Genomic DNA, 23,160 nt, shown 5'->3' with positions numbered 1-23,160 from the left:
CTGTTTTCTTTTTTTTAAATTTGCTCTGAGGTCTCTGGCAGGAGGTCATCATAGACTGAGCAAAACTCTAAACAGAGTGAAATATTTAAGCAATCGCTTGAATTAGAGGATTATCCAAAGCTATCAGTCCAGGACAGGGTGATATATTGCACTCAGAAATCCTCTGACACGCTGGCTGCCCAGAGATTGTTGGATCCAACCAAGGTTCTTGTCAAAAACATTTACAATGGTTTTAATAAGACACCACAGCCCCAAATTGCTTTAATTTTGGTGGACTATATCCAACTTGGTGCTGTTCAGGCAAATGCTTCTATTACAGATTTCTTAGCTACATTGTTGCAGTTCCTTTATTCCTGTGATGTAGGCAATAATGCAATGCAATAACGTAATAATTTAAGCATTTAAATATGCTGAATTTTAGTTCTTTGGGTCAGGAACAATACCTTCTGTTTCTTGTTCTTGTACACTACCAGTATTTATAAAGCGAAGATATCACAGAACTATACGCAAAAGCAAATAATTAGGAATTTCCCACCATGACAGTATTTTAAGCTTTATTTGAATAACACAATCACTTTTATGAGTACAAAGACTTGAGGAAAGATTTAAAAAGGAAGAGAACAAAATTGCACTGGTCTCCTAAAACCCAGAAGCTATAGCACAAATCCCAAACTGTCACTTGGCCTGCTACAATACAGTTATTCTAAAAATAACTAACTCCTCCCTCTCCCTCTCCTTCCCATAGCCAGACTTAGTGCAAAAATGGCTGAGGAGAGTATTTCCCCTGAAAGGCTGTTCTGACTGTATCCTTTTGATGCAAGTGGCAAAGACTGACAGACACACTGAAAAGACAATTCAGTGAACCTAAATCCCACCTCAACCTGCTTCCACTTATGGCCATATTAGTACACACAATGGAGCTCTGCTTTGTGGCATGCAGAAGCCCTCGGATCCAGTATAGAGAAAGAGGGAAAGAGCAAACAGTCCAAGAAGCCCATGTGGTTGATTGTTTAAAAGACAATATCCTATTCTGTGCAGCATTATTCACAGAAGTTTTACTCCAGTAAAAAAAAAAAAAAAAAAAAAAAAAAAGCAACCTTTTTCTTTTACTTTCATCCAGTTATTGTACATTCAATCTGAGATATTAAACATGCTGGGACTTCAGGAGTATATACACACAGTAAAATGAAAGTGGAAGATCCCATAGCAGACACTCAGAATAGCATTTATTTAGTTAAGACAGGTAACCATAGCAGCAGAAAGCAAGCAGCAGAGACTAGCACAGTATACAACACCACAGCAGCCTTGTGTACATACTCAGTGGCTAGCCAATACTATCATTTCCACAGGGCATTTGTTACCTGGGCTACCTGGAGTAAAGGTAGCACAAGTACACCAGCCACACTACAATCACATTTTCATTTTGTTGTGCAAAATTAGCTGAGACAATTTCTTCCCTGCGCTGCTTTTGCAGAAACTGGGGTGAATCCTTATACCAGGATAAAAAGCCCACCCTAGCCTTACATTTCATTCTGCTTTCAGTTTTTCAGGGTTGTTTCTGCAGAGAGGCCAAACATCACAGATCCGATTTATTCAGCAAGCAATAATCTCAAACTTCTAGTTTCCACTTACCCTTTTTGTACTGAATTAAGCAAGAAAGTAGCTTGCAGAGTAACAGTCACAACACACCATTAAAAGTTACAGATCTCATTCAAAAACCTAAAGACTAACCTTCCTTTTCAGGAACCGTAAGCGACAAGTGACAGTGTCAAAGAGGCACAAATGAACACCAGGATTCTTGAATGTCCTTTGACCATTACATGACCAGAATAGCATTAAGGGGAGTGAGAAGGCTGCACTCAATGTGCTGCTTGGAAGATCGACTCCGTGATGCAAAATAAATAAATAAATAAATGCAGTCTGAAATGCAGAAAGAGAAGACTTTCACTCACTGGCTGAGAAGATTCATGCCTCTGCTGGTCTTCCGAAGTGCAACAACCAAAGCTCCTCTGCAGTTCTCCAACTTCTTTTCCCCCATGTCTATGTTTGACTGCACTACCCCTAAATACAAAATGTTGTTTGTTTTATTTTGTCTATCATTAAGGCTTGTCAGTTTTTAGAACTATAGTCTTTTGGATTCTCTCCCACAAAATAACTATCATCCAAGCTTTGGCTTGTGACACCTTCTCCTTGAACAGCACACAACAGGATGCCAAATATGAATGTGCTGGCTCCAGCTCTTTAAACCTCATAAGGTGGAAGCACAACACCAAGCTCTGTTTTTTCTTCCATAATGTTACTGGAGAAAATAACATTAACAGCATGTATAGGAAGTGTATTTACAACACTAACATATATGCATTACAAACAACACGATTGGTTATAAAGGATGCATCAGCAGAGGTGTTGGGAAAGGGACACCGATGAACAAGAAAAACAGTAAATGTAACAATTACTGATAAAACCTTTCTGTCATCCACTAAGTATTTGGTACCTGTTGCAAAAAAATTGGCATAAACTTCACTACTTCTTGTATCTATCCACCGCTAAAACCACGTTTAGAATCTGAGTGCACCAAGAAGACTCCTGATTTCCATGGGGTTCAGTATGGAAATCAGATTTAGCTGTACAGAGTTCAATGCAAAGTCTAGCTCATAGCTTACCATAAAACCAGCTTTCAGAGGTGTTGAGTAATCACAGAAGAATACTTACTTCAGAAGAATATAAAACAATCCCTTATGAGCCTAACTGAGCCAAGCCGAAAACTTAAATAAACCAGGCACAAATCTTTTCTTGAAACTGTCACAAACAGAGTAAGGGAAGTTGTTTCTCAGTTTCTTAGTTCCCTCTCCCCCAGCTGGGCCTCAATGCAAGTCAAATATCAGACACCAGTAAAACTGGGGGACTCCTTTCCTAGTGCTATTAAAGTTTATTCTGCCTGGAAGGCAGAATTCTGTATTTAAAACTGAGCACTAATTTTGGTACCAGACCAGAACTGGTCTGTCCTCTACAGAATAATAGAGGGATGTGATGGTTTTTCATTTGACTATCACCTCCCTTTCTTTACTCATACGCAGCATTGTAAATGTATGCATTCATTCTCTCACACACACATGCTGTTAGTTCATTTGACAGTGACTGTACTGCATTCCACTTAACAGGAATTTTACTCTTTACCTTACATATTTGAAGTACTTAAGTAAGCAGATCCCTAAAATTTCAAGAAATGTTGTGTTGAATCACAAAGTAAATTACGGTCACACTTTCCTCCCCTTCACTTTGCAAAGAGTTCATGTTATTCTCTTTTGGTTATTTCCACTGTTGCTGAAAACACTTTGTAAACAGTAAATTGAGGACTTTTGAACTTTGATGAATGGTGTCCACATAAAAATAGCATGAAAAAAGAAAATAAATGATCTGAAAATTAACCTTTTTCATTCTGATCCACCATTTAAGTCATTTATAACCCATGTTTTTGCTAGTCACATCCATCCGGTGTTGCCTTTGAACTTTTATTCCACATGAAGTTTCAACTTTGCCAGCAGAAGAGACATACCTTTACTTTTTACACAGCCATTTTCTTCTGTGCTCTAACAAGTAAGGTGTAATAAAATTAGGAATCAGAGCACATGATATGTTGCCAAAACAAAGGTTGGAAAGATCCTATCTTCCTTTCATTTTCCATGATTAAACTCTGGAGGTCAGAGAGCCAGGCTCATCACAGTGCAGATCACTGGCATCAGATACATGTCTCAACATTTCTAAAAATCTCAGCATTTGGAGGAAACGAGCCCACTGTCAATAACAGAGTGGGAACAATTATCACCTTTTGTTTTGGGGACAAACTAGCTCCAAGTTTAGGGGAAAAAAGGTAGCAATTTGTCAAACTCCTGTAACAGGAAAGCCATGGATCACACTTCTAGGAGACAGATAAATGCATTTTGTGGTAGCACTGGAAATGATTGTGAAAAAACACAAAAATCTTAAAAGGAGAAAATGGAAAATGCTTTTTTAGCTAGATGTTCTTGGAATGGGAAACAGAAAATTTAGGAGGAGGTATCCCTGGCTTTACACCCTTTCACTAAATCATTACAAATACTCTTGGTTACTGCTTTGCACAGGTCAGGGTAGGCTACTGCTCACCCACTTCAGGAAGTTTCATTCCACTCATCCACAATCCCATCATCTGCAAATCTCCCTATTTAAAGGAGTGGTAATAGGCATTTGAGGGTTACCAGATCACACCCTAAGCAGGGACAATAAGTAAGTTCAAGTAAGTAGTCTGTTATTTTAGTGCTTTTAACATTTTCCTTATAGTTAAGTATCAGGAAGAAATATCCTGCATTCTACTCTGACCACAAAAACACTTTGCTTTTCCTTTACCATTTTTTTCCTCCCTTACACTTGAAGAAAAACTGACCTCACTTTCCAAAAATCTAGGAGGATGCACCAAACTGACCACACAGTTCTCTCCGAACTCCAAATGGCAATTAAGTCTGTTATCCAAAACACAGTCCCTCTGCAAGCAAAATTTCTATTAACTCTATTAATTTGAGTTACTGCTTATTCACTATGAAAATGGATATGATAAATTCACATTGATAACTTGTCACTTATTTGATGATGAGGTACAGATGTGTCTTCCACAATACGCAGCCCTTGAACTAAAGCAGGCATGTTACATGTTCATTCATTTTGGTAGGTGGAGGTACAAGCGTGTTTCAGCACAGCCAGGGTGCCAGAATATTCCCAGTCAGCWTTCAGGTCCATGCCTGCTTCAACAGGTAGCAGATGATGTGAATTGTCCTCAGATTATAGAAATCATAGAAGACACCTCTACTTTTATTTCAGGCTTTGTGCTTACCAGCCAAATCAGAGAGGAAGGCTTGAAATTTCCATTTCATCTGCCAAGCAAAGAGTGCAAACAGCAGTGCCTGCAGCGTGCCTCAGTGCTAGGCATGAAATCCTAGCACATGGTCAAGATACTCAGTGCTATCTGCTAATGAGCTACTGGTCCTTAGTTTAGGAGACTGTTACAAGGTTTTTAACCTGTAAATTGAAATAAGTACTCTATTCACTAATTAACTTAACACAGATCACCAAACAGCTGTTTTCAGCACTCAGAAAAGCATAAGGAACCATATTAACAGAAATTAGTGACAGCAACAGCAAGTCCTTCTCACGTCAAACCATTTTGAATCTGAGACCCCAGAATAAAATATTCCCCCATCCACAGATCAGCCCCATCTTACAGGATTATGTCTTTTTTTGAAAAGCAAATGCCAGAACTGCAGAAGTGTAATAACTTGTTTTCTCTATTTAAAAGAGTTATTTTGCACACATAATCATAGACACCTAACAAGCAAGCATGTTTAAGTTCATCTTGCTGGAGACATTTCTGCTTTGATGCTGAAAAATAGACCTGCTGTCCTGACAGCATTTCGCAGCATCCAGATTGTGATAGCTGAAATGGGTGTGTTAAGAATAAGAGACGGAATATTCTTTAATCAGATCATCTCAAAGATATCTGATACTTACTGGAATTTTGCAAAATATTTTGATCTCCCAGACTATTTTTATGAGCCCTAAGAACAAATATTCTCTGCAGAGATTGTTAACTCTATGCAGGGAGGTGACAAACACTCTAAAAAGTAGGGAGATCATCACAGAAATCACGTGAAGTTTCCCACTGTTAGCAGAATTTTGACTTAAGCTTTCATGAAGGAAACGAGTCGTAACATCCCCTGCGTAGCTTCCCTTATAGTCCATAGTGATATCTCTTTGCACAGAACTCACTCACCAAGAATCAGCACAAACAGATATTTGAGAAGAAATCAGAATAAACTGCAACATGCAAAATGTTGTATTTTCTGTTTACACCCAGGCACTGTGAATTGCCAACAGCATGGATCAGATAGGCGACAAATTCACTTAAATTAGGGAAATAGTGATACAATTACTGAAAAGCTAAATCTCTCCTATCATTATATTGAAACAACTCATTCCTCTGCATTGTGTTTTAGGAGTCCTGTGGAAGATTTTGAGGGGGCAAACGCAAAGGTTTGAAAACAGAACTTTGAGAAATACTCTTATGAGAGAAGAGTATACACATGATTAATTTAAGATTATTATTCTCTTAAGATTATTATTCTCAGAAACAGCACTAAGTTCTCATAGCCCTGGCTTTGTTAGTTGCTTTTGTATCCTGAATACAGAGTTGGTAAAACAGAATTTGCCAAATTGACTGTACTTCAGCCTGTTGTGTTGTTTTCATGGCTAAATTCTGCTGTTTCCCTACTTACAGGGTCAAATATCCTTCCATGATTTAGACTATAAACTTGAAACAGATGTTCTTTCTGGATTACTTCTATGAAGCCACTAGCAGAACAATCACCATCAGGACACATAAATATAGCTGTAGAACAGATTAAATCCTGAGTCATCAGAAATTTAAAAAGGAAAACATTTAAGCAAAAAGAAAGCTTGAGAAGTCAATTCTACAACATAATGCTAAGTTACACACCCATACCTTTGATGGCTGATAAATTTAACACATGGACCTGATCCAAACACAGCTTTAGCTTGCTGTCAACTCTTACACTGAACTGTAACTACTCTGTATGTTGAACAGATGTTTAAGTAGTGATCATTTATGTGCAGTGATGTTCTGCCACTACCCGTAACTCAGTAATTACTTTCTCCCAGTGAGAAAGTAATGCCAAAGCACAGCATGACGAAATTTCTTTATACCTGGGATAGCCAGTAGTAAACACTACCTATAAAAGAAGCAGCAGTAAAATCAAACAAGCTGGAGCCTTCAGTTGTTCAGGATTTTTTTAAAGCAGAATGCCTTTCGGTTGTTATGAGAGCTGCCTCATTTCTCCAGACTGCACAGCAGTGAAGTAGCACACTAATTACAGCACCTTTCATCCAAAGAGTGCTTCAGAAAGAGTAATTTCACATACCTCTGTGCAGCTACTGCATCTCATGCTGTAATATGGCAGTTGTCTGAAAACAGAACTACAGTCAACAGGTCAGGATATGGAGGATATTAATAAGAAAAGGAACAGTAGAGTGAAATGTAGTTATCCAAACAGGAATTCTGACGGCAAGAAGAACCAGGACTATTACTCCTGCTTTTACAAAAAAAAAAAAAAAAAAAAAAATCCATAGGATGTCAGAAGTCACTGGGATCTTGAACTTACTTCTCACTAGAAAGATGGCACCTTTTATCTCCTCTGCTCCTTGCTTAAGCATCAGATTCATACGGATGCCAAGGGAACACATCTACCTTATCAGCACATTTTTACATCACTCCAGCTCTTCTTGAAGGGTCCATTTGGAGACCTGATCTAAGCGTAGTTAAAGTTAGGAGAGAGAYGCTGAAGAAGAAACACACAGAAACAAGGAGAACAACAACTCCAGGAAAGTAAACCACACCAAAGCAGAGAAGTCAGTGCCTGCAAAGCCTCCTCTGAAAGTCCCTGGCACCCCAGCGATCCCCCAAGGCCAGGACACCACCACAGCGCTGCTCCCCCTTGCTTCACCCGCTGCAGGCCTCAGGCACCTGCCTGGAGCCTCAGTTTTCACAGCCATTACATCGTGCCGTTAAATGGACCAGTCACCCATCCTTTTCCCAGAAATGAATTCCTGGATAACAGCTATTGCTCCCAAATGTTTTTTTCGTAGCTGATAAATGCTCCCAAACCCAAACAGTTATTTTCATGGGACCTCTCCAAAGACTCTTCCAGTCCCTGCTCCTGCAGCACTACCACCTCATATGCTACAGGCACCAGGCCACAACAGAAAGGAAGCAAGGCTCCATGTGCTGGGACAGGTTGGATCAGATATGATCTAGCTCCAGTTTCCAAGCCTCAAGTGCTACCTGCTCTGGAGGCTACACTCTGATTTCTATTTTAGTATTCTTTAGCAAATAACTTAGGAGTAACAGTGCTAAGAGTAGCATCAACACAGACCTTTTTGCAAGATTTAAAGATGTATTTTTTAAAAACTTAAAATACAGCACAGCAAGACAAGCAACTTTTCATTAAGTAATACAGACATAACTATATATTTGATTAATTAAAACATGAAGAAGGAACATAATACACATGAATGTATGTATGCCCAGCCATCCTGCTGGCATTTCTTTCTGCAGCTACAATGTAAATTATATTCCCCAAATTATATTCCCAGTGGGAGTTGCGGGCATGTAAGAATGGCAGGATCCTTAAAGCAATGTTTCTAAAGCTGCAATTCAAAAACATGCTTAACTTTCAGGCCAGATGAAATCCCTGTGACTGCAAATATCCACCAATTTAAAAATAAAATCATAAGCTCAAAGTGCAATTCTTCACTAGAATGGGAACTGGCAAGTCTAAAATAACTTGCCCCTTTATTCTTGTTGCAATGTCTGTGCAATTCTATTTTCAGTTCCTTTTCTATAGGAAAGAGTGTTAGTGGTCTTTAAAAATACACACCAATACAAACAGAGCAGTTTTGTTCACTATTATCCCTATGATAGCAGCCAGTGAAGAAACAAACATCAGTAGAGAAAAGAAAGTGCCAACTTTACAAGTTATTATAAACCAAAAGAAAGTTGCTGTCCTACACACACACACACACACACACACACACACACTGTAGAAACTGTCACCACTGTGTTAAATTTAAGCACGTCAACCTTGGAATAGAGTGGCTTGATCAAAGACTAAATCTTTCAGACATGGCAATGGTAACATACAAGAATTTATTAGGTCCTTCCACATCTAAAATCTGGAACATCAGGCATTAAACACTAAAATCACGCTCTCAGTGCAAGGGCACTCTAAAGCAAGGGTACTGAAAAATTAGTTTATTAGGACATGCTTTAAAACTGTGCAAAAGGGCTTTGCTCAAAAAAGAGTTAGAATTTACCTATCCAAACAATGATGTTGATACCTGAGCTAGTTCATCTGAATTCCTTTTATCATCAATGGGGAAAAAATAGGCAATTCTAGGCTGCAGTTCATCCAGTCCTAAGAAACATGTCAAAAACAGGGTTTTCTACTGACTACAAAAGAAATCTACATGGATAAGCTTAGACGTAGAAATGTACACTGCAGACTTATGAAAATAAAAAGGATCCATACTACATGCATTAACGGAAGGAAAAAGGAAACTTCACACTATGAAGTAGGACTTTCATTCAGGTGTAAGAGGTGAAATTTTTATGGTGCTCCACTTTTTGGTTTACCATTTAAAGAGACCTAAAAATGGCATAATATTTCACAAGAAGGTATTCTGCAATAAAACAAGCCCACTTCAAGTGCTTGAAATAGAAGAGAAAAAAATGGAGTGCCAATCAGGAGGCACTTCTGAAAAAAATTACTAGTATCTATAGCGTAAGAATTTTAGGTTCCTATCTAATGCGTGTAGTCAAACACAGTTTCCTGCTTCTGCAAGCAGAAGGTATTGCAAACCTCAGGTCTTCCTGTTCTCTTCCCTGTTTAAGTAGTTTTGCATCTCCAAAACACCCAATAACAGCACTAACAGAGGAAGAGGAGAACTCTCTCAAACACCAAAGAAAATGTTTTCAGTTGAGCTTTAAAATCACTTCAAGGTCCATGGGCACAGACAGGTGAAGATCTACGTTCTCCTGCCGCATTCCCACCTAGCAAAACATGGTGTGATATGTGCTAATTTGTTACATCAACTCGGGAAGTGATTTTACGATGAAACTAGGCGCTAAGTACGGGCTATCAACTTGTGAAGTGATTTTACCATGAAACTAGGCGCTAAGTACGGGCTATCACCACAATGATTGTACTGAGCCAGCAGAGCGGTATTGCATTGTGAAATGTATGCGCGCGACCTGAAGGGCACCACGCACAACGCAGAGGAAGACCCCTGCCTTCATCCCGACCCCCCCCAGCAACAGCCGGCGCAACCGCAGAAGTTACAGGAAGTGCTACGTATACCTGGAACTAGAGCCGCATATAAGGAGACTGCGAGCGGGGGAATTTCGCGCGCCGTTGGTGGAGCAGGAGACTCCCCGGCCGCCCAGCGCTGTTTTGCTTACTTGCGACTTGCTCAATTATTCTATTAAATTGGAATTTATGCAACCCGGCCCGAGTGGTTGTCAATTTGTCACGCTTACCTATAACAATGGGGCACTCACCGCAGGGTACCACCATGCCCTTTCCACCTCCAAAGGGCACATCATTTGCTAAAAGAGGTGATGCTACCTTGCAACATGAATTCTCCTTCGCAGGGAAAAGAGGATACACAATGGTTTTGGGAAGCCACCAGTAAGGGCCAGGGAACATCTGCCGTGAAACTCAGCTCTATACCCACAAGAAGGTAATGAATTTTCCACCTTCCTTCAGTGCCACTGCCTGCGGGTTCCCTTCTCCCCCACCTCCTTTAGGCCAGGCAGGTTATAGAGCTAAACTGACTGAAAACTGACCCTTTTATTTGTAGGGTTAATTTTCAGCCAGAAAAACATGTGCAGCTGCACAACTGATTTTTTCACAAGCGAGGAAACAGGAACATGATGCCACGGGAGGGAACACAAGCAGAAACCACCTTTTGCAGTAGTACCCTCTAGTTAGAGCCATTTATTTGACTGTGGAGTCATATGTCCAGTTCATATTTGGGCAATTATCTTTGCAAACATAGCAGTTAGTAACTCGTTTTCTTTGTGTCTGTAAACAATGAAAACTTTACATTCTGCAGCTGCCTGCAGCCCTTGCGTCCATAGGCAAGTAAATTTTTTCAGCTATAGTTTTTTTCCTTGATTGTTTAGCCCTTTCCAAAGGGTTACCTGAGTATGCTTTGTTATTCAAGCACAATTATCTTTGTTTCAGGCATCTGCTATAATGGTGACGGTGTAAAATTAGCAAGCCTCAGTAACTGCCACCATCAGACATTTGCTTTCACAATCATGAGATTTCACAGTCATAAAATTCTGCTCTTCCCTATTGTTCTACGGTTTAACAGTAAAATGATTGTCACGTGGTGTTTAATATAAATATGTTGGTCTAACCGTCATTCATATGGGCTGCAGACCGAGTTTTTAACCCCTGCAGTACTGCAGCAGGAAGAGAAGCCACCAAGAAAATGCGTACAGCTACCATATCCTGTTGTGGCTTTTTTCTCTCCCTACTTCTGCTTGGAAAGTGCAGCATGCTCAGACGCCACAATCATTTATTTTGGATCTCGAGCCATACAAGATGACTGGAATGTAGCCAGCTGTTCAGTCATGCCAGTATTACAAGCACCTTACACCTACAGCAAATATCTTTGGAAGCTGAACTTTGGGGCACGACTAATTTTAGGTGCTCAACTTCAGATATGGTTGAAAGCAAGCAACTTGGAGATAGCAAGTGCTCAGGACTTCCTGTAAAGCAAACATCTCCACTGACACTGAATTTAAATATCTGGAAATCACTAGTATCTTTCTGAAAAAATATGCCCTGAATGAAATCCAGAGGTTTCCACCCCCTCCCAAAAAAAAAAGGGTTTCCTAGTTCTCAAACTTAGCAACCAAAACAAAAACAAAAACTAACAGGAAAACACACAGCATGAGCAAGTGTCAGTTGGTGAATCAGCATAAAGAAAAGCAAAGTTAAGAAAAAATGAGAAACTTACATTTTACTAAATTTGAGGGAAAAAAGACTTTATTTCCTTGCTTCATTTTAAAAAGAGCTGCCTGGTTTGTATACCTCCCAGCACAATTCCATATTTCTATTTGTAGTGTGACAGACCTTTGGATACCAACACTGAAATTTTCCAAAGATAACTGCCGTATCAGGAAAGAAAACACACACACACACACACACACACACACACTTGTATTACTTAGCCACAGCATTTTATTTTTCTCTGGGAGTATTTTTGCCATACTACCAGTGAGCAATAGCAAAAACTTTAATTACTTTCCTTTACAAAGGACAGAAATCATTAGATAAAGAGGAAAAATTGTGGTTTATTCCTCTAACAGTTCAGAAAAAAAAAAAAGAGTGCCTTTACATTTTAGAATTATTAAAGTGATGTTTCTATTACCCAGTGAGAGACAACTTTTGGTTCAAGAAAAAAAGCACAGCAACAGAATTCCACAAACTCCAAACTAGCTTTCCTCAAAATACACTATGAACATGAACACAGCTAGGGGAAAGAAATTCAAAAACTGCTAAGTTGCATAAATAATTATAGCTTTTCCTTCAAATAAGCCCTTTACACCTAAAAGCCTAAAAAAATATGCTTTAAAAGAACTAGGACATTGCATGATTTGCACAGTTGGCTTGCCAAATTTATTTCCATCTCTATTTCTTTCTGTTGCAAGGCTTTATACTGGCAACATGTGACACCTGAGCAAGGGGGAGCACGCGCTTCAGCCTGGATGAGGGCTTGGACCGGGGACATGGGTCCCCGCCAGCTGCTGCAGGTCTCTCCGGGGTGCAAGCCAGTACTTCCAGCCTTCGGCAAAGAAACGAGGCCACAGTCTCCCTCCAGCCAGCAGGCAACGGGCACGCAGCACTTGCAAAAATAAAGTCGAACCAATTGCAAAAATCTGACTCCTGACTTAGGAAACAGAGGCACACCTGCCCTTCGGGTCGTCTCCTAAACTGGTCTGGTACCTTGCCCTCAACAGCGATTATGTTCAGAAACTTAAGTGTCAGGGAAAGAGAAAAAGAGGAGGCAGAGATGGAATCAGTTTCCTCTGAATAATTATTTAAGCCCTGAAATACATCTAATTTACAGCCTGACACCCCTCTACATGGGCCTGAAAAACAGGAAGTCCAATGGAGATAGTCAGGCAATTACTAGCACCCTTAAAACATATGATTGATATGCAGTCAGATAACAGACTAATGATCAGGATGTCAGAAACCTCTCAAAGGACTAAGGAAGACTACACCAGACACCTGCGGTATTGCTTCAAAGATAGCACGCAGATCACAAAACGCCCAAATACAGCATTAAAGATATACAGCATGAATCGAACACAGAGGAAACGCTCAGCACATGGATAAAGTAACCAGTTAAAAAAGCAGCTCAGGCACACAAGATGATAACCAAGAGGAGAATACATGACAAAGCATATAAAGGGCCAGTTATTTTATATAGAAAAATAACAATAGAAGGATTGTTGTAGCTCGGGCTCTATGCATGGGGGGCGCCGGGCAGGTGAGCCCTCTTGGAGGTTGACTGATGCCACTTCCTGCTGTATCGCCCTGTGAAAAAGCTCCAGAGATGAATCCAGTGCGGAGCTGAGCCGTGCGGAGGGGAGGCCGACACCGATGGACCCACTCGCCCATGAGGATTGCAGCCGCGTGCGGGACTGCCAGCGGCAACCCAGCTCCACATGCCCCAGGGACTCCAGGGAGGCGCGCGACCGCCAGTGGCCTCCTTGGCGGGCCCTGAAGGGAGCAGGCAAAAGAGCATGTACTTCTAAAGCCTTCCCTTTTAAGCGATTAAGTATTATATTCTGGATAGTCATGTTTTTTTGGATAAACATCCAAGTCCCTGCTGGCTCTGGCCAAGTCCTTGGCCTTCGCAGCATCCTGTTGAAATGAGATTCACAGTCCAGTTACGGACTGCATGAAAAAGATCTTCAGTTCGATCACTCTTGAATCTGCAGCCTTTCAATATTATCACGTTTCTCTTCACATGGAGAAACACTGGGGGACAGAAGGGAAGAAGTCCTAGACCCACTCACTTACATACTTTCACTGTGATCCTTCTTAACAGTCACGTTTCTAAAGCAAACAGCCAATTCCCTCACTTTGCTTTTATGTGTTTAAGGAAAGAAGTCTAGCCTATACTTTTTCTATTTATCTTGTTTGCATTTTCATTCTGGTTTCATGGCAAAGAAGAACAGCTCATGGTCATCTTTCAAACAACTTGTGCGACAACAACAGGCCAGAAACATAATTATGTTCTCTTTCTCCTTCTATTCCAGACCATTCTTTGTTCTAATTCTGATTTTATTTCTTGTTTAGCATCAGTAGAACCTCTCTAAAACCTTCTTTTTCCAAACTTCTGACCACATTTTCTTCAGTTACGAGCGTGCAATCAGGAACTAGTGCCCTAGCAGAGAAGTAGCATTAAAGGTAACACTAAAATAAAGATACATTTTCCTAAATAAAAAACAAACAAATGTTTCCTCTCTTAGGAGTCTATCATATTTCACAATGTAGCAGAGCAATATGCCTACACTTTCAACATACTGGTATAAAATATACAAAAAAAACATACTCTGAGTGTAGTGTTATTGTTGCTGTGGCAACTCCAGACCACAATTTTTTGCCTCAAGAGAATTAGTGTGAACACAAACATACACACAAAGGCATAAACAACCATGGGTGCTAACAGTGCCTACAACTCACTGTGGATGTAAAACTGCCATCAAAAACTGAATTTAATTCAAAGAATAAGTCCTTTAACTTCCAAATCACTGTATCCAAATCATTTGTCTACACTTCTTTTTCCTCATCCTCAATGCAGCATAGTTTGCAAAACTTTCTGAGAAGCTCCACAGCTTAACAAATATAAATGTAAGGTAACTTAATAAACAGAAACAGCAGTGCTTGTGAGCGAACAAAGTAATTCTAAAAATACCTCTCTTTCAAACAGATGAATCATTGATCTACAAGCTGGAATTTGCTGGTGTAAATACTTACTGCAAACCTTAAGAGTCGGTGATTTGAAACTGCCCTCTCTGTGTGCGCACAAAAGATAAACAGAGTCAATACTGTACTATTCTTTAACACTCCCTTGAACTGATAGCAGGAAAAACCTACTTTCACCAGCTTTTAATGTCATTTAAGTCAGGTATAAGAGTTAATAATTAAATCTTTTCTACGCAACTGTACTTAAAAAAAAAAAAAAAGTTGAATCCCCTCCCATACATAGCAGCATGAAAACAAGTATGAAAGTTATTCTAGAAATGTTGGAGGCGTGGGTCCTCGAATGTCTTGTGTCAGATCATTCTGCCTTCCCCATTCCTGCCCTATCTACATACCCCTGCCAAACTGCACTCCAACAAGAAACCACAAATGATGAAATTGCTCAAGTCCAATTAGAGCTTTTGTCACAAGACCAGGGCATGCAGAAGGAGCAAATGATCATCCTATGCACAAAAGCCAGCAGCTAAAGTTTATTTCTGGGCCTGAAATAGCTTTTTTAGAAAAAGTATTTTGCATTTAATCCAAAATACTGTGATCTAGAGGAGTATTTTCCTTTCTCCCTTGTCCCTCCCAGATGTCTCCAGTCTGCCTAACTCATGGAGCTGGAAGTCTGCAGCATACAATCTGATGCTGATCATCAGTAATGCTTTTTAAAATTGCCATTTCATAGGATCGCTGTATTTTTGTCCAGGACTTTCCAGGCAGATACATGCACTCAGGTGTATCTGCCCTTGGAAAAGTCATCTAGGTAGCTTACATGTGCCCAGAAAGGATCCCACCCACCACGGTCCTGCTGCAGAGTTTATCCACATGAGGACATGCTCAGTGGACACATGCAGGATTTCTATTATCCAGCAACCCAGTCATCCAGAAACACCAGTTAAAATGTTCAGAGCCCACAGATCCCACCTGGACAAAACTTCTAGAAAGAGAGAGTTTATTTCTGTGGAGGCCAAGGATGAAGAACTGTTTAATATTTACTATTTGTTTTGTCTAGGACCAGGCAGCATAGTGACAGCCACACTACAGACAGATTGATGGACTAACTTTCCTTCCAGTTGTTGGAGAAAAGACTACCATTTCTGTTGTTAAAAAAAAAAAAGACAAATTTTCCAATTTGCTAAAGCTCTCTAGTTAATATCTGAGTTTTGGTTTAAAAATGATATTTCATTTACATTTTTACTCAAATGGAATGCTTGAGAGCAAACGACTTGGAGATTTTTAGATGTTTCCACTTATTTGATTCAAAACCACATTTATAATTTTTGTTTACTCACATTGTTGAATTTTGTTTTTTTTTTAACCTGATTCAGGATAGAAATTTTCCTCTTGTGAGGGAAGCCTGAAACATGGCAAAAAATGTTTTCCCACCCAACTCCAGTAAGGATGCAACATATTTTAAGTATCTGGAAAAAAATGTTTTTAAAAATCATTTATGTCAGAAACTATTGTTTGTGCTTTTGTTTGTGCTTTGGTGCTCACCTACAATTCTGCAAAGCTGTTTGAAGGGCCTTAAGCCAGGAAAAAAAGAAAATGGTAAAAATGAACAAATTAAGATGGTAAAAAGGGAGGATGAGCAAATCGCACCTTGCTCTGGGTGGGAAGAAACCAAAGGTCATTTTTCTGAAAGTGCAGCTCTCCTTGTTTGCAAAGCCACAACCCACTGACCAAGTCGAACACCCGATACAGCACAGGCTGGATTCCACATCCCAAAAGTAACCAAACAAGCCTGACCAGTGCTACACTCTGAAGAAAGCACTAAATGAATGTCAGAGATTTTAGCTATGTCTACCAAGTAGCATGGCCTGGTAAAAGTAGATCTGCAGAGCAAAACAGCTCATGCTGAGGACCCCACGTGCGCATTACACCTGGTCTGGAGGGTGTCACTTCAGCTCTACGCTGGTGCTGTGGCCTGGATGCCCACCAGCAGCGCAGCACTGCAGGCTCCCAGAGTGCATCCTTGGGCTTAGCATCATTTGAAAGCCACCCCGGGCAGCCACTCTGGGGCCGCTTTGCACGTGAAGTAGACCGTGCTACATGGGGGCGAACAGGGGATTCATTCCCAAAGCGCGCTCCTGATCCAAACCACATGTTAACGTAAACACTGCCACTGACAGCAAAGGGCAAGGGCAATCCAAGCACCAGGCTGACATTTTAAGAGCAAGTCTGACCTAGAAGCCATCCTTAAATACTCTCACTAGACTACTCGAGCATCCGGGAGACTTGAAGTTTGGTACCCTCAAGGCTACCTGGAAATACTGGGTCATGTCATACAGCATCCACTGAGAGGATGGGTTTCACTCCAAAGAGAAACATGGCCTGTTGATATCAGACCTTTTAGTTGACTTTGTCCAGCTTTAGACAAGTACAGAAGGTTGGATTCACCCCTGTGCTGATGCCAAGCCCAGCACAGCAGCCTCCCCTGCCCAGGGATTACCAGCATCATCCTCAGTTGGGTGAGTCAACCATGAGAGCTGCCCATTTGTGTGAGCCATACCGGAAGGCAAGGAGCAGCCAGGCGTTACACACCGTGCCAGGCTGGCCAGCACGCAGGAAATCCTAAGCGTCAGGGTCTCCCCTGCAAGCACAGAGCCAGCAATGTGCTCACTGCCTTCACCCCTACTCTGGAGCCTGAGATTCTTCATCACAACCTTATACTGTCTCCAAATAGCTGCAAGGCACCTCTAAATCAGTCCCAGCATGATTAATGTGCAGAGAAGGTTTCAGGAAATTTTATGCAGAACTCTAAGGTTTATTTTTCCAGATCTCACTTAACACAAATGAGAAGGAAAGTGCATAAAATGGGGAAAATTGCAAGCAGCTGATTCTAGTTGCACTTTCGTCCCTTGCCAAATGAAAAACTTACTAGGACAGACTTTGTTTTCAAGGAATGAAAGGATGTGGAAATATTTACATGCATAATATCAAGACATCAGCCATGAGGTCCAAGACTGCAATGCCCAACTGAGAGAGAACACACTGAAAAAGGCAGCACATGTTTCCAAGACAGAGAAAAAAAATGTACTATTGCAATTGTTAATAATAACTGATCTGAACAGAAAGACATACTTTGAACATAGCCTTATTATTTGGAAGGTAGTACACCTCCATTTCAGGACTGTCTCAATAACACACAGGATCTTAGCCCCTGTACGAGCAGGTGAGACAAGTTGGAAGTGTTACAGCCTTTGCTATAAATGCAGAGAAGAGCTGTGCAGCCCATGAACACCATGAACTGTGCCCTGCTCGCAGGGCACCCATGTAATTGGGGACCCACAACAGGATCGGTAAGAATATGCCTCAATGCATGATTCTTTGAATAAAGTGCTATGCCCCTTTGCCACTACGGTAAGAAGCTAATGCTTCCCTTTAGTGACAACACATTGACAAACTCTGGATACTCAAAATCAGAAAGCACCAAAGTTGAGTTGTTTCTGGCAATCTAAATAATACCACTTTGTAAATGTGCATTACGATGCTGATTTCAAATTCCATTTTTGCTTACTGTTTCTCAAATAACTAAGAGTTACACCGCTTTATTTTTTCCAGTTGAGGGTGTGTCAGGCAGGGAGGCAATAAACCTGAGAATGTTGCTGCAACTCAAAATAAAAGCACTGAATTTTCAATTGCAGAATGACTGGCATTAGGGAATTAAACTGTAGCACAGTTCATAGCATAAATGAACAATTGTTTCTGTTGCCTCGGAGTTGCTTTCTTCAGGTTAAAATCAGATAATAACCACGTAGGTCTTCACTGAAACTTTTATTTTCAGTTATCTTGCTTTGATCTGTAAAAAATTTTTTTTTTCTTCAGCACTACATCTTCTAATACGTCTACTTAAGCCCATTAAGGGAACCTTGAATTTCCCAGCCTAAGTCTGTTGCAATCCTAGAAAGCCAAATTTTTATTTGTCTTTTGAGAGCCCCAAAAATGGACTAGAAAAGTTATGCAAACAGGCTTGGGACTAACAAATCTGCTGACTAGCCAGAAAGAGTTGAAGCAAAACCAAAGTCAGGCAGCAAAACAGTTAACTGAAAAATATGGTGCTTAATACAAGGATTGATTGATTTGGAGACCAGAATTTGTGTTTATTTTTGTAAAAGGACAAAAGTGTATCTCTCTCTTTTTCTTCTTCTTTTTTTTTAAACCACTTCATCAGGATGCTTGTGGGAGAGCTATTCAAACTCAAGGAATGGTGGGAAGATGTCTCTAATACCTCAGCTATTCCAATACCCACATATTTGCCCTACAGTCCCCCCAAAGCGTGAGTGTTTGATTTAAACTGTTGCCAAGACATAAACACGCAGACCAACTCCAGAAAAAGGATTAAAATGAAATATAAGGTGTGCAATAAGCAGCCAGTGCATGCAAAATTAAATTTAAACGCACTTTTTTTCCCCCTTTTGGGGCAATACTGCATGCTTCATCAATAACAACATCAAAGTTGAAGCTCTCTGATATAAAGATGAGAAGATGGTCATATGACTGGTTTTTGTGAGACCGTCCTTGAAAAGATAATGTATTTCCTTGAAAGTCAGCAAGCTTGGTACTGATAGATGTAGGTCTGGGTAAGGCCTGTTAAAATGTAAGGTTTGTCACAGGGCAGTTGAAGACTTGCGTTTGGGAAGGTACTTCCAAGGCTATAGGTAACCTGGGATATCAAGTGTGCTGTGCAGCAGAATAACCTTGAGAAGCAAAACTTTTTCTATCAAATGTCTTAACCCTTTGAATTCAGAAAACTTTTAGAGAAGCCTAGAGCTTAGGAAGGCATGGTAAAAACTCAAAATGGATTAATGATGCCCTTAAAAATACCTTTAACATACCTTTAAAGAGTATATTTATTTCTTCTCTGTATTTACACACACATGCATTTTCTTTACAGAAATTACACTATTACAAGCTCAATCTTTAACTTAACATTTCTCACTGATTTATTCTAGAGAACAATGTCCCAAAATCAGTGAATTGGGGCATATATAACAAAAAATATATATATTTTGCCAAATGTTATGGCAAGTGTACTGGAGGGACGATGTCCCAGAATCAGTGATTTGGGCATCCATGACAAGAACAAAAAAAACCCCCACAACCTCCGTTTCCAAATGTTGCTGGAGGTATGTCATTGACCTAGCCAGATATTTTTAGAACACAAATCAGCTAAACTTCAAAGTCTGCTTTCCTGGGATATGAGAATGAATTGAGCATAAATAGTCTTTTTCTCCTCTTTTGAGCTCATTAATCTTGTTACTGAATATAGCCCTTCTTAAAAAAAAATTTCAATGTTAAATTCAAAAATAAATCATCCATGATTTATATTTATATACATTATTTATTCAAAGAGATGCAAATTCACACTGAGACATGGTGATTATTTTAGCATGTAAAGCAGAAAACATCGCTATTTTCTCATGTTAATACACTGTCTGGTAAATAAAATGTGAACAGGCTGCCAATTACACAGTGCAGCTAGGAATTATACCCTCTGGAACTCCGCACTGTTTTTAAACCTAAGTCATAATTTTTAAAATGAAGAAAACAACCAGTGTGAAAAATGACATTTTCATATCCATCTACACTTCCTACAGTTAGTGACACACAATAGCTGCTTCTTATATGACAAACATTTTTCATCTACCATCGCTATAGCTTTTCTGCCCCTGCTGTGAAAGGGTAACGCTTACTACTTTTATTTCTCAGACCTCCAGCTCAGCTTCTTTTCCTGACCTTTCTCATAGACCTTAAAAGCCTCTCATGGCAAACTGACCATGTAAAAGAGCTGACAAGTCATCTGTGCACGCAATGCAGAGGTAGCACGCAGCATTGAGGTACAGTAGTGATTTGGAGGGTCTAAACTCTTCTGCGTGCCTTTGCCGCATGTTTTCTAGGCACTTCTAAGCCTTTCTGATACACCAGAAAACACCAGGCATACAGACAGAGGTGAGATTTAGGTGTCCAGGTCCAACAGGTCAAGCACAGCAACCCTGACATGTAGTGACAAAGCAAAGATCACATCCTCTGATCCAGCCTACCTACCACATTGGAGACGGAGAGAGCCCCTGAACGTTGTAACAACAGACCCACCTAAGACAAATCCTCACGACCTGTAGGATTTATGTCTAGCGAAAGACTTTTTCCACAGAGCTTCGCTCAGCACAGAGGATGGAGGGAACTTCTGTTCTCTCCTTTGACCAAAGCCTCCTCCCATCCTAATGAAGCAGGTGACCAACCCCACCCAGCAAACAAGCTCCTGCATAGCACAAAGGTTGGAAATGTTGCTATTTTGTTTCTGAGGGTGTTAGCACTATGGGTCAGAGTCAAAACTCATGTCGCCTGAGCGGACAGTGGTGGCACAACATTCACATGCAACTACTGTATCTAGGCATCTCCTCTTTCGAGGGAGCAGCAGTCCCGGATGCTTGGCATAGCCCAGCTCATTGCAGTGGCAAGGGGGCAACACTGTTTTAAAGAGCAGTATTAAAATCTCACAGGGGCAATTCAGCAGGATCTGGGGGGGGGGGGGGGGGGGGGGGAGTGATTTTCAGACGAGGAAAACCACACTTCAAGGCAGCTTTTCTGAAATACTGTGAAGACCTCCAGCATGCCACCTCAGCTCGCCTTGTGGAGCTTCTCAGAGATAGCCCACCTGCACGGTCCAGCCATGCCACCCCCCAGCAGGGCTCCAGCGGGGCACACACACACCCTCCACCTGCACCTACCGCTCTGCGCCCAACTCACAACCCCACACGCCCACAGGCGCAAGCTGTCGGCAACTGGGAGACAAGGCCCTGGCACAAACCGTAGCATGTAACCCCACGCAGCAAAGGGCCCTCAGGCCCGGAGCAGCAAGGGGGGAATTTTTTCCCCCACAGACAACATTGTCTTTGTAACATCTTGACTGAATGGAAGGATAAACTTTTGAAAACTTGGAAAAAAATCCTTGTTTGTCAAACACAGTGACCCAGTCAACCTAGCACTGTATATATGCTATGCTGTTGCAAACAAGCTGGAACAGCAAACATTTGCTGTTCATGGTTCCTTTAGTGTTTCTGTACTCATCAATCTTAGGCACAGAATACCTCGAAAAAAAAAACTAACACCATTCATGCCCCTTCTCCTAAATTAAAATATTAATTTATAGATGATAATAAGCCCCGATTCTTTGAGGATGTGAGTGTTGAGTGAGTAAGTAAGTTCTTACTGTGTTAATTCATCTGGCAAGATAAAAAAAAAAATTCAAAATTTCACAATAAAAACTGCTTTCTGTTAAAAAAGGGAATTATCAGTTAAAACCAGCATGCTTYGGTGTGGGAGTTGAATCTTTCTATAGTTAATGACACATTTCTTACTCAACTTTAAAAACAAACAATAGTAAAAAATGACACAGTGCCAGCCGCTCTGCAAACAGCAGAAAGCACATCAGTCTCAACCTTGTGCTGATTTTTACGGTCAACGTCTCTGCTCCTGTGGTTTCTCAGAGCACAGCTCAGCTTCCTAATAGTTTTGAGGAGACTTTTCTGGTCAGCGCAAACTTCCAGACCCGACTTCCTCGTCGCTGAAAGAATGCAGAAAGGGCAGCAGGTGCACGCATGCTTCAGACACAATAAAAGGATGGGGAAAAGAAAGAAAAAAAGCAACATTTCCTCTCTCAGATTAACTAGGAGCCTCTAAAAGATTACACAACAACATCTCCAAAAATGTATTACACTGTTAAGCATTTTGTACAACCTTGCTCTCTGGTAGGACTTCTTTCTTTTAAGCGCCTGTGCTTTACATATCTCTGTACACGCGCCTTGCATTTCCAGCAGGCTCTTGTGCTATGCTGAAAGAGACTTCTGTGTCTCCCTTCCACAGACCCGTAGCCATAAGCGCAGTGCCTGAATTAAATGATTTCTCGTAAGAGAGATGCACGAGTCCTCTCGCACACTACGTATTCCAAAACAGCTGGCCAGAAAGAGGTGAGCAGCTGAAGCCACTGAACTATCTAAGCATTGCAAACTTTCTCCCAGTTAGTGCAACGCTGTGCCTTGCAGCATCACTAGCAGTAGAGATTGCTGTTAAGAGCACAAGAACAGCCCAGAAAAATAAGGGACTTGCAGAATAACAAGCAGCAGCTTTCACGCGAAAGCTGCAGCACGCGGACCCAAACTCAATCCCAGCGCTCGCGGGCACCGCGCTTCCCCCCCTGCCGAAACCCGGGTCCACGGAGGCCCCCTCCGCGGGAGGGCCCTGCCCGCGCGCTGCCGGGCGGGGGCCTGCATCGGCGGCAGCGCCCGACCGCGCCGAGCGCTCCCTTCTGCCAGAAGACGCTGCCGGCGGCACCGCGCCCGCCTGTCACGGGAGCACGTTTCGGGGCACGCGCAGGAAGCGGCCCCGGCCCCGGCGCCCCTACCTGGTCCAGCGGGATGCCCAGCAGGGCGCTCAGCGGGTGCAGCAGGGTGGAGCCCGTGGTGCGGTGCGGGGCGCCGGGCGGCTCTGCCATGCTGCATCC

The 23,160-nt window shown here is 41.3% G+C and overlaps 1 protein-coding gene across 3 annotated transcripts in view; it reads right to left on the bottom strand.

Annotated features, from left to right (window-relative positions):
* The window catches only part of MBOAT1 (membrane bound O-acyltransferase domain containing 1), a 57,635-nt gene extending 34,481 nt beyond the window's left edge, over positions 1-23,154 (bottom strand). For 2 of the 3 annotated variants that reach the window (XM_026059543.1, XM_026059544.1), the window contains exon 1: positions 23,062-23,154. In XM_026059543.1, the coding sequence (XP_025915328.1) occupies positions 23,062-23,151 (90 nt within the window). In that variant the 5' untranslated portion in view covers positions 23,152-23,154. Of the gene's footprint in view, positions 1-1,952; positions 2,062-22,397; positions 22,468-23,061 lie in introns of those variants that run through there. The other variant, XM_026059545.1, reaches the window with a different exon arrangement.
* Between the last annotated feature and the right edge of the window lie 6 nt (positions 23,155-23,160).

Source organism: Apteryx rowi, unplaced genomic scaffold (genome assembly GCF_003343035.1).
Source record: "Apteryx rowi isolate R43461 unplaced genomic scaffold, aptRow1 scaffold_159, whole genome shotgun sequence".
Taxonomy (NCBI): domain Eukaryota; kingdom Metazoa; phylum Chordata; class Aves; order Apterygiformes; family Apterygidae; genus Apteryx; species Apteryx rowi.
The sequence above is the reverse complement of the archived record's forward strand: the minus strand, read 5'-3'. Positions and strand labels throughout refer to the sequence as shown.